Source organism: Palaemon carinicauda, chromosome 39, assembly GCF_036898095.1.
Source record: "Palaemon carinicauda isolate YSFRI2023 chromosome 39, ASM3689809v2, whole genome shotgun sequence".
In the NCBI taxonomy this organism is placed as follows: Eukaryota; Metazoa; Arthropoda; class Malacostraca; order Decapoda; family Palaemonidae; genus Palaemon; species Palaemon carinicauda.
This window is the reverse complement of record NC_090763.1, coordinates 4,538,763-4,550,586: the sequence shown is the minus strand read 5'-3', so window position 1 is coordinate 4,550,586 and position 11,824 is coordinate 4,538,763. Positions and strand designations below refer to the sequence as shown.

General features: G+C 41.9%; 1 protein-coding gene across 1 annotated transcript in view; it reads left to right on the top strand.

The window, feature by feature from the left end:
* Positions 1-564, top strand: part of LOC137630921 (uncharacterized) — an 8,786-nt gene extending 8,222 nt beyond the window's left edge. The window contains exon 2 of the mRNA XM_068362455.1: positions 157-564. Within this exon, the coding sequence (XP_068218556.1) occupies positions 157-564 (408 nt within the window). The remainder of the gene's footprint in view (positions 1-156) is intronic.
* The last annotated feature ends 11,260 nt before the right edge of the window (positions 565-11,824 follow it).

Below are 11,824 nucleotides of genomic sequence, written 5' to 3'. Positions count from 1 at the left end.
ATTGTAGCATCCTAAGGAAAGTCCACCAAAATTGAAGCTTTCTAAATAAAGTCCACCAAAATTGAAGCATCCTAAGGAAAATCCACCAAAATTGAAGCTTCCTAAGGAAAGTCCATCAAAATTGTAGCATCCTAAGAAAAGTCCACCAAATTAAAGCTTCCTGAGGAAAGTCCACCAAAATTCAAGCATCCTAAGGAAAGTCCATCAAAATTGAATCTTCCTGAGGAAAGTCCACCAAAATTGAAGCTTCCTCAGGAAAGTCCACCAAAATTGAAGCTTTCTCAGGAAAGTCCACCAAAATTGAAGCATCCTATGGAAAGTCCACCAAAATTTAAACTTCCTAAGGAAAGTCCACCAAAATTTAAACTTCCTAAGAAAAGTCCACCAAAATTGAAGCATCCAAAGGAAAGTCTACCAAAATTGAAGCATCCAAAGGATAGTCCACCAAAATTGAAGCATCCTAGGGATAGTCCACCAAAATTGAAGCATCCTAGGGATAGTCCACCAAAATTGAAGCATCCTAGGGATAGTCCACCAAAATTGAAGCTTCATTTAATGTTATAACGATTCATTACAGAGATTTTTTAACAGTTTTATCAGCAGAATTTAATCAACCGTCTTTTCAGCTTCTTATAAGTTTGATTATAATGGAAAATTAAAAATGATATTTTGGTATATTCTGATTTTTAGTCGGATATATACTTCCAAAGCTTTCGTATTTTGAGTATAGGATTCTCTGATTTTTTTCCTATTAAAATGAATATATATATATATATATATATATATATATATATATATATATATATATGTATATATATATATATATATATATATATATATATATATATATATATATATATATATATATAATGTATATATACACATATATTATATATATACATATATACACACACATATATATATACATATTTATACACACACACACATATATATATATATATATATATATATATATATATATATATATATATATATATATATATATATAGATGTGTGTGTGTTCATGTGTATATATCTATAAATATCTAAATATATACAACAACAAATGCAGTCGTTTCTAGTCCACTGCAGGACAAAGGCCTCTGAAATGTCAATTAATGTCCGGGGTTTTAATTTCTTCTCATTGTCATTTCTTGTTTTTCCAATGCTTTTATAATTAGTTTATCTTTGCGTTAAGTGAACATTTTATAAGAAGCTCTTCCTAGTTTTGTTGATATTATTCATTACTGATATGATTATTGTACACTTAGATTCAGGAGTCCGCCGACCCGGAATCGTTCGTCAAAGGTGTCTAGTGTTCGTTCGTTCGTAGTGTATTAAAGCCAACTCTTCTTGTTGGCAAGGGCCTTTCCCTTGGTCGACAAAACAAATGTTGTTGTTGGGGTATTAAAGCCAACACTTCTTGTTGGCACGGGCCTTTCTATTGTTCGGCCCGTAGGTGATCAAACGCAAAAAAGTAGGTACTAAGTTAAAAGATTGCCCAGCCTTACTGCTGGACACGGGCTTTTGCGTAGCAGCCCGTAGTATTTATTGCCCTAAGTAGGCAATATTGTCACAGCAGTTCCAGTCTCTCATGTCTGGATTTGCAGCCGCTCAGCTCCTTGAGCGTAGCTGCAGGTGCGACCGCTCAGCCCCTTGAGCATAGTCGCCAGGTTGGCAAAGATAGGTCTTGCAACTGCTCAGCCCCTTGAGCGTGGTTGCCAGTGTGGTCGCTCAGCACCAAGAGCATGACCTTACGGACCAAGAAGTAGGACCACTTGGAGCCGAAATGAAAGGTTTCAGTAGTAGGTAAAAGTGTTGATAGCAGTAAGTCCCAGTAAGTAGGCGAGACTGGGAGAGGAGGGAAGAATTCGAGTAGTAGGAAAAAGTGGCAGATTTAAGCATAGATGCCTATCTCGGCACCGGGGAGGGTGAGACTAAGGGACTGAGGAGGGAATGAATTACAGAGGAGGGAGTCTTAGCAAGGGAGCAGACTTTGACTAGTAGTTGCAGTACTAGGGGGATCAAGGTATCCACTGGCAGGGCCTCTGCCAGGGATAAGATGGCAGATATTGCTGGGGGTTGGGGAGGAGATTGAACAGCGCTGGAGGTTGGCTCTTCAGCTGGGCTAGCGACAGCGCTGGTTTCTTGGTCCGTGGCTGCAGTAGGGGCTCCTGGAGGGGGAGTCTCGGATTGTCTCCGGGGAGGCCTGGTTCGCTGAATCCGCTGGGGTTTCGGTGTCTGCCTTGGTGCAGCCTCAGGTTTGTTAGGTGTCTGCCTTGGTGCAGCCTCAGGTTTGGTCGGTGGGGCTGCCAGTGGGGTTGGTAGCCTCTTCAAGAATTCAGGACATTTCTTGTTCCATGCATGGTGGGGTCCCGCACAATTGGGACATTTTGCCTGGGTTTTTGTCCCATTTCGATGTGCGTCAATGCAGTCCTGTGTGGGATGGCGGTGGCTGCAGACTCCGCATGTTGTAGGGTTCCTGCACTCTTCCTTATGGTGCCCATAGCGCTGGCAGTTGTAACAGCGCAGTGGTTCTCGCTTTGGACTTCTGATGGGAAACTTTCCCCAGAGGCCCAAATCCAGTGCCTTAGGGACTTGCCCAATAAAGGTGACTGTTACTTCGTTGGTGGGAAGTTTGCGGTGGTCAAGCTTCCTCTCGGCTTTTGCAACATTGCTGCAGTCGGTGACGAATGACAGTGGCATGTTGACAGGAAACCGATAGATCACTGCCTGTCTGAGTCTCTTCTCGGGATCCAGGAGGGTCAGGGAGGTTTCCTGTTGGAGGATGTTGACGCTGGCAAGGTCCTTCGGGGATATAATTAAATCCCCTTTTAGGTTGGCCCTGGCTGTGATCTTGATGCCAGGGTTGGCGGTGGCAATAGCAGCAACTGCTGCATATGACGGTGAGCCTTCTACAGCTGCCATCTTGAATTTGGCAAGCTGTTTGGGTTGGCTGACAGGTGGTTGTGGTTCCTGAGTAGGTTCCTCAGCAGCGGCCAAGTTTAGGTCTAAGCTTGGGTCGTTCTCAGTGATTGCCCGAGCCTCCATTAGGAGCTGTGAGAGGCATGGTGTGCAGTTGCAATCCTCTGGGTGCATTTCTGCTAGTTGCGGTGGTTGATTGTCCTCAGTCAGGTCTAGAGCCATGGCTGAAACGTTGGTCTCAGGTTCCGGAGTTGCGGTGAGTGGAGCGTCCTCTGCTTCCATTTTTTCAGGTGTCTTCTGGACAGGTGGTGCCGGAGATGGGGTGGGTGGCTCCGGGATAGGTGGGTCTTCGGAGTCCATAGCTGGTTTGGCATGAGTGGGGGAGCTGTGGCCTACAGTGTTGCTCCAGATAGCATACACGCATGACTGGCAGTCACAGTCCCGTTCAAAGGGGAGAGAGTTACTGCAACTGGGTGCAGAGACTTTCTCTTTATACCGTGCTTGCACCCGGTATTTTCTCTGGAAAACGTCTGGATAAGGTGGCTGTGGAGGGTAGGATGGTATGTCCATGTATCCTGGCCTGTGCTTCCTTTGTAGGAGGTGGTAGATGCTCTCGAGTACCAGGCTGTAGCATTGAAAACAACTGCATGTCTTCCTGTGAGAGAGCACCTCTGGGTCCCTGACTTTGAACCCTATGTAGTTTACTAGCTGCTGCCTGTAGTTCTGGTACCTCAGGCAGCGATTACACTTGCATTGTTGAGCCCCATTCTTGCAGGGATTAATCCAGGATGGGTATAAGCTCCTTCTATAAGTACGGAGACTGTCATGACCGTCATCAGCCATACTGGATGGAATTGAGCCAGTCACTGTGGTCAAAAACAGTTATTTAATTGGCAAAAAGCCAAAGAAAATAACTGGATTCTTTTCTTATATGTGGCCTCTTCAACCAAAGTTGAGAGGTCCGAGTGACTATGTGGATATAAGTCCACCCATCCAGGTGTTGCCAAGTCCGGTGCTGCTGAACTTCAGAAGGCTGGAGAGCTCTTGTCGGCGCGAGAGCTGGGCCGAGACTGACAAAACAAATAAAGAGTTGGTCTTCTTATTTACTACTTACTTCTTCGGATATGGGCGGAACCTCGTCCAACCACAGTGAACGCTTAAAGACAATAAAAATCGAGTTGTCATACTTCATACACAAAACACAAACATACATTATTTATATATATATATATATATATATATATATATATATATATATATATATATATATATATATATATATATATATATATATATGTGTGTATATATATATATATATATATATATATATATATATATATATATATATAACATACTGTATATATATAATTATTTTTACTATTCTTTGGAGGAGCCCAGTAGACACTTTCAATGGAAAGGTTGGTAGTGGAGGTGGGTTGGGTGGGGAATTCACACCCCCCCCCCTCTCTCTCTCCCCCCTGGCAGTCCGACACTGAAGAATTTGAGGAAATAAGGAAGTCATTTGTATTTTATGGGTTGTGGAAAGACGTTAAATGAGAACTATTGTATCATTGCCTCAATCTAATTTGATAATCGTTAGTGTTCTAGGAGATTTTGCTTAACCTAATTCATTATTAGTTCATTTGTAGTAGTTAGTGGCAGTATTATAATGTATCCGTTGTTGTTGGAAGATTGATTAGTAATGAAAGTTGAGTATTAACTTTTCATAATGAATAATCAATGATGGATACAAAGTTTATTTAATTGATTCGAAATAGAGTTGTATTGTGATAAATGAGACCACTATTACATCCTAGCTAAACCTTTGAGAAATTTTCTTGATTGATAAATCATATAAAAAACTTTCTTGTGCTCATAACGACATAATTTTCCGAGATTTTGTAATGAAAGTAAGAAATACTAATTTTCCCATAATGTATTCGGCTCTAAGTGTCATAAGCACAAAATGATTTCCTACACTAATACCCTGCGTGTAAGTTATCAGTGATTATATGCTTACTAGTAGCTTTATCTTGAGAGAATTACATAGCTTAGAGATCAAACCGACTTCTTATAATTTTGATTCAAATAGACTCAAGTCCCCATGATAAAGCTCCTATTTGTGTTCCATTCATTTATTCTTTATTCATTTATTTATTAAACATCCTCAGTACTTTAAGATAAATGACCTACTGCGCCGGAATTCGTCGAAGGACGTCCATTTTAGTTCCTAGTTTCTCAGTATCCCTCCAAAAAAGAAATCTCTCCTGAGCGGCAGCATGAAACACCTGCACTTGACCATTCCAACCCGGAACCTTTCGAAATTTGTGTGAAGCCAAGACGAGATATTCCTTAGTTGGATTCAGAAAAGAAATAAGGCATTTTGAGCGCAATTTCACTCAGATTTCTTATACTATTTCTATTACATTCCTTTAAATTATTCCAGGTAACGAAAATATCTTGGCAGATTTTAAAGCAAACAGGCAAATTATCCTACAGAATGCTTTCGTAATGAGCATATTAACTGAAAACTTGTGGTATGTGGACAACGAAACAATGATCTATAGTAACTGAATAGTATAACTTCGAACTGGACAAATGTCGGTAAAAAGATTCTTATTAACGAATCCTTCAAACACTCAAAAGACAACGACACTCTAATTACAGCTATTTTGGTTCTATAATCTACCATTTTTTGGATCAACATTTAAATCTAACAAAATAATCCCGTTACCTCTACTCTGTGACAACTATCTCCTATTTTGCCATAGGACCTCTGCAATTATCAAGCCAATCAAAGCTCTTAGAATAAAGATTGAATTAGCAACACAAAGAATTTACTGTATATATTTAGGATTTTAGCTTAAATGTCAATGCTAATTATTTTTGGCCCTGAATAAGGGCCAAAAAGAGAAGGTAAAAAAGGATGAATAAAGGTCAAGTGGCTTACGGACTAGACTGAGCTAGCAGATCCCCTTGAATCTGAATTTTGGAAATATTTTACAGTAAAGTATCTTTATATATTTTACTAAATGTTGCTGTCTATGAATATCTAAAAACCGATGGAAGTCTTTGGCAATCCATATAACATTTTAAAATACCGACGATTTTTTGAACGCATAATAGAATAATTTTTATTGGAAACTTAGTAATGTCAAGCAAAAATTTCTTTTGCTATGCATGAATGCCTAAAAATCAATTTACATGGTGACAAATTACTATATCAGCTGCTGTAATATTTTTCTCTCTCTCCCACTCTCTCTCTCTCTCTCTCTCTCTCTCTCTCTCTCTCTCTCTGAATGTCCTCAAGACCCGTATCGTATATCTGGTGTGTTTATGAATATTTTACAGCATGGAGCCATAAATGAAACTAACAAGAATAATGGCTGATCTTCAAATAATCTAATATAGATGTTAACAGAAGGAATTGTTAAGCGATGCCATTCCGCTAATTTCTCCATGCTTTTACAGATATATATATATATATATATATATATATATATATATATATATATATATATATATATATATATATGTGTGTGTGTGTGTTTGTGTTTTGTGTATTTGTATTGGAGAGTCGAGATGTCAAATGATACCACTGTATGAAATATGGCAACTCGATTTTAATATCTTTAAGCGTTCGCTGAGGTTGGACAAGGCTCCGCCCATTCCCCTAAAAAGTGGTAAGAAATGGAACCCTTAATTTGTTTTGTCATGGACACTAAGAGACCTCTGACGAGTGATTCTCCCTGGTAGTACAGCAGATAGGTGAAAGTATTGTGGGTTTGGTGAAACAAGCATGAAATTAGGTGTGCAGGTAGGCTATGCCTCAATGAAGATATTTAGATTAGGACCATCTCAGATTTGACCTGTGACGAAAATGGCGGCCTTTTTCAAGATGGCTGCCATCGCTCATTTGAAATTCTTTAATATTGTAGGTTAAATCAATTCTAGGTGTGGGAATGTTTTTATTTTGTATTATATATCATACATCAGTAATTATACTGTCCACATAACAGTTGAAATTGCAAATTATGAGTAGTTTGAACTAAATAATGAGACTATCATCTTTACAGCATGTTACAATTTTGAAATCAGGACCACTTCGTCGAGTGCACCAAACACCCAAGAATTATTTCTTCTGTGTTTGTAGGTAGAAGAAGTACACACAATAGCTTATAAAATTCACCTGTTCTCTCCCTTGTAGCCTATCCTATAGTATAAAGATCCTATCTTTTCCTATAGTCAAAATTTAATCACTTTCGCATAATTTGACCACATTTTTTCTATATTCAGGTGTGACAATGGCTATAGTTTACAAGGTTGCGGATGCTCTACACCCCTGGACGTCAACGGAGGGTCAAGAAACTGTCTGGAACAAGTGCATTCTTTGTCAGGAAGACAAGTCAGAGGTGCTTCACTATCCAGCCGAGTTTACATGTGCCACACAGGGAGCAGGGTACAAGACAATTGCTGGGCTTCTTGTAGATTTTGACAGGATTGGTTGTTTGCCCACATCAATCAAACTTTCAAGGCTTGATGATGGGAATGGCATTGGAGAAACACTACAGCAGGACAAGGCCAAGTGGCACGACTTGTGTAGGCTCCTCTATAACAGAACAAAACTATAACGGGCAGAGAAGCACAAGAAACCCAAAGGATGGGGATGATTGCTCTGCTGATATCTCAAAGAAGTTCACCCAAAAGGAGTGTTGGTGTAAAACGTGCTTCTGTCGAAACCTGTTTTTTTTTTTATTTATTTTGTGACAAACCTGCACCAGATGAGAAGTCTGTGACTTGAAAAGCATCAACATTTGGTCTTGACGTCAATGTCAGGAAGGCTGCAATGAAATTGCAAGACAAATCCCTACTAGCCAACCTGAGTTCGGGAGACTTAATTGCCCAAAAAGCCTGGTACCATCTGCCATGCTTACTCTCTTTGTACAATAGAGCTAGAGAAAACAAAACTTCCGAAGAGTCTAGTGTGGAAAAAATGAGTCATGGCCTTGCTCTTCCTGAACTAGTATCTTACATTTAAGATACTCGAATGGACAGTATAGTGGCACCCATCTTCAAATCACCAACCTTGTCAATCTGTACACAACAAGGCTAGAACAACTTGGGACTAACATTGCAGGACGTGTCCACGCCACTGAGCTCAAAAAGAGAATACTGGCCTACTTTCAAGACATGGAAGCTCATAAGCAAGGCCGAGATGTCATCCTCATTTCCAACGAAAATATCGGAGGAGCACTGAGAAAAGCATGTGAGCATGATGCTGATGATGATGGTATTTATCCTACCAGGGATACAAACATGGTGAGGAGAGACATGTTCAAGATGAAAAACCAGTTTGGTGGTTCTTTTGACGCCAAGAGCCAAGAACACTCTGTTATACTGTCTCTGTTAGCATTAGTTGCTATGGTGGTGAATGGGCCAAACATCAAGGCACAGTCTTCCTCTTCAACAATGCTCCAGCTAATACTAACAATTTCTCACCTATGATGTCCAATAGCATGGTACGACGTAGGGAGAAACAGCAGGCTCTATGTACCACAAGGCACAACCAAGAAAGGAAAACACCTCTGCCTATCTACCTGGGTGTAATGGTCCACACAAAGACTCGCAAGCGTGAACTGGGTAACCGTTTGTATAATCTGGGACTCAGCATTTCCTATGACCGTGTGCTGGAAATTTCCACTGAGCTTGGCGACAAAATCTGCCATTGCTAAAAGATGGAGAAAGCAGTGTGTCCTTGTGAGCTGAAAGTTGGTCTTTTCACGAGTTGATAACATTGACCACAAGGCATGACTCATTCCATGGCACTGGAATATCACTGTTCCAACATAAAGACAACGACTTCACTGGAGCTTCCTAGGCTGTTGCCCACACCCATTGTGATGCTGCTGATGCCAAGATGATGTCAGCGTCTCTCCCCCATACCAACACCAATGTACCTCCTATTGCTCTGCAAAGGCAACACCCACAAGTGCCAGAGCAGGAAGGTCTGAACCAAGCTGACTATCAGCTTATACCTCAAGCCTACCAGAATGAATATCGGTAGGTTTCTAATTATTCATTACACATTGTCATACTTTAAATTAACTCCTTAACACACTTTCAATCGTACATACATTTACCTGCTTAAAAAATTGTTACTTTCTGCTATACAGCTGGCTGGAGCACCTGAAACAGGAGAAGGACTGACACCCTGAAGGAGGACAAGATGATCTTCTGGGCTGCATACCATGCAAGCCAGGAAGCAACACGACCACAAGATGTAAATGTGGCTCTCACTTCCTAGCTACCCCTTTGCGATTGTGAGGCACACTCCGTAGCCATGATCCGCCACTCGATGGACATTGTGAAGACGGCAGTCTATATCCTAAACCCTGGCCAGATCTAAGTTCTCACATGTAACCAGCCACTCTACACTCTAGCAAATCAGATCCAATGGAGCTGGCCTACAAGTTATGGCAATGATCGATTCATTGTGATGTTTGGTGGCCTACACATAGAAATGGCATCCCTCAAGGTCCTGGGAGATCTTCTGGAGGGCTGTGGCTGGACAGGAGCACTTGTTCAGGCTGGGGCTGCTACCAGTGGAATAGCAAATTCATTTTTGAAAGCATCCAACGTGACGCAGAACAAGACGGGCTCACCAAGTCACAGCCAGCAATCTGTATCTTCCTCTGCAGAGTACCTACAGCAACTACATCCAAACCTTAGAAGATGCAAGTGAAGTGGTGTCATTTGAAGACTGGTCTGATGCAAAGTCTGAGGCGTGTCCTCAATTCCAATTCTGGTACTTGATCCTTCAGCTGGAGCTGTCTGTGATGGTCTACATGAAAGCTATGCGTGAGGCCAACTTCATGCTATTGATAAGGGCCCTGTCCAAGAGCATCCCTTGGTTTTTTGCCCTGAACCATACACACTACTCGAGATGGGTGCCAATCCACATATGAGACATGGTGTCATTGAAGAAGCTCAATTACGATGTCTGTGCTGAGTTTCTGAAGGGGAAATTTGTGGTCAGGAAGTCAAAACGTGCATTCTCTGCTGTTGCTATTGAACAGGCCCATGAGCAATACAACGCTTCCGTAAAAGGAGACGGCAGGGCTGTAGACCTGAAAGAGAACCCTGCAGCTTTTCGTCACTGGATGGTATCTGATCCCAATATGGCTCATTTAATTCAGGAATTTGAAGGATCTACCGAGAAGAGGCAGGAAACAGATGTACATCATCATAAACAGAAGAAACACGCACAGATGGCATTTGCACAAGATGTGCGATCACTGAGCCGAGCCATGGAAGAAATGGGGAACCCGTTTGCTGAATACAGCAGTGATCTCCTTGTTCTGGACAGCAGAGAAGTTGTGGAAACAGCAGTGACAGATGCAGTGTGGCAAATAGAGAAAGCTGGACTCGAGCAGTATGAGACCTATGTTAAATAGAGGCTTGTGAACCATACAGCGCCTTTCACAGATCCCAGCAAGCAGAACAATTTCTATCTTTTCAATCGACCACCAGTCAGAGAGAAGTTAGGAAACAGTTTCAGAAATCATCTTTGGTGAATGACTGTTCGCTCTTCTCCAGACTATTCATTGCCTCCCAGATATGACATGGTGATTTGGAAGAGTTCTTTCAATATGAAAACCAGGCCTGTAAACCATCCCTGTCTCAGATGGGAGGCTTCAGAACTGGCAATAAATCTAACTTGATGCCCTGCCCAGAAAACCAGCCCCAGAGTACAGGTCAATATCATGGATGATGCTGGCATCATCAACATTCTGCGACCAGGGACTGCAAAGATATTCCAAAGTTATGCCTCTGATATCTTCGTGCCGTATGTCACATCCCAGCTGTAGCATGTAGACAGACTTGACATTGTCTGGGATTTGTACATTACAGACAGCTTGGAGGCAGACACTCACAGCAAGAGAGGAAAGAGAGTTAGGAGACGAGGTGTGCCGTCAAGTGCAGTTCCTGGATATTGGCAAGAGTTTTTCCACATTGATGACAATAAGACAGATCTATTCTCCTTCTTGGCCTCTAATGTTGCAGAAATTGACACCAAAAGACATCTTATCACCATACAAGGCACTGGCATTCTTTGCTCCAATCGCCAGGGAGTGTCAGCTCTAGTGCCATGCACACATGAGGAGGCTGACACTCGAATCATTATTCACCTACAAGATGCCGTCCAACAGGGGTACAGTAAAGTGTCAATACGCACAGTTGATACAGATGTGGTAGTCCTGTCCATAACATCAGCCAATCACCTCAACATCTCTGAACTGTGGATTGCCTTTATAGTTTGGGAAAACTTTAGGTTCATCCCTGCTCATGAAATCGCCAAACCTCTTGGTCCCGACCGATGTATGGCCTTGCCAATGTTCCACGCCTTTACTGGTTGTGACATTGTGTCCTGTTTCGGCGCTAGAGGCAAGAAAACTGCATGGGGCACCTGGGGCACCTGGATCACCTATGGAGAAATCACACCAGCATTCTGTTTTTTGGGTGCCATGGCAGACAGACATTCCATTGCATCTACTGGAGAGATTTGTGGTGCTGCTGTATGATCGGACGTGCACAGAGGAGGGTGTGAACAGGCAAGGAAATACATGTTTACCAAGAAAGGCAGGGCTATTAATAGTATGCCTCTTTCACCGGCTGCACTCATCCATCACACCAAGAGAGCTGCCTAAACAGGCTGGTCAATGTTGGGCCCATATGATGACCCCTGCTCCAAAGCTTCCACCAGCAAGTGAATGGGGTTCGAGCGAGAAACCTGGTGATGGATGGAGTATTAACTGGACAACCCTACCAGAGGTATCAAAAGCTTGCAGAGGACGCTGTAAATACCAGGTGGCTCTTCAGTGCACTGCTCTGTGTCAGT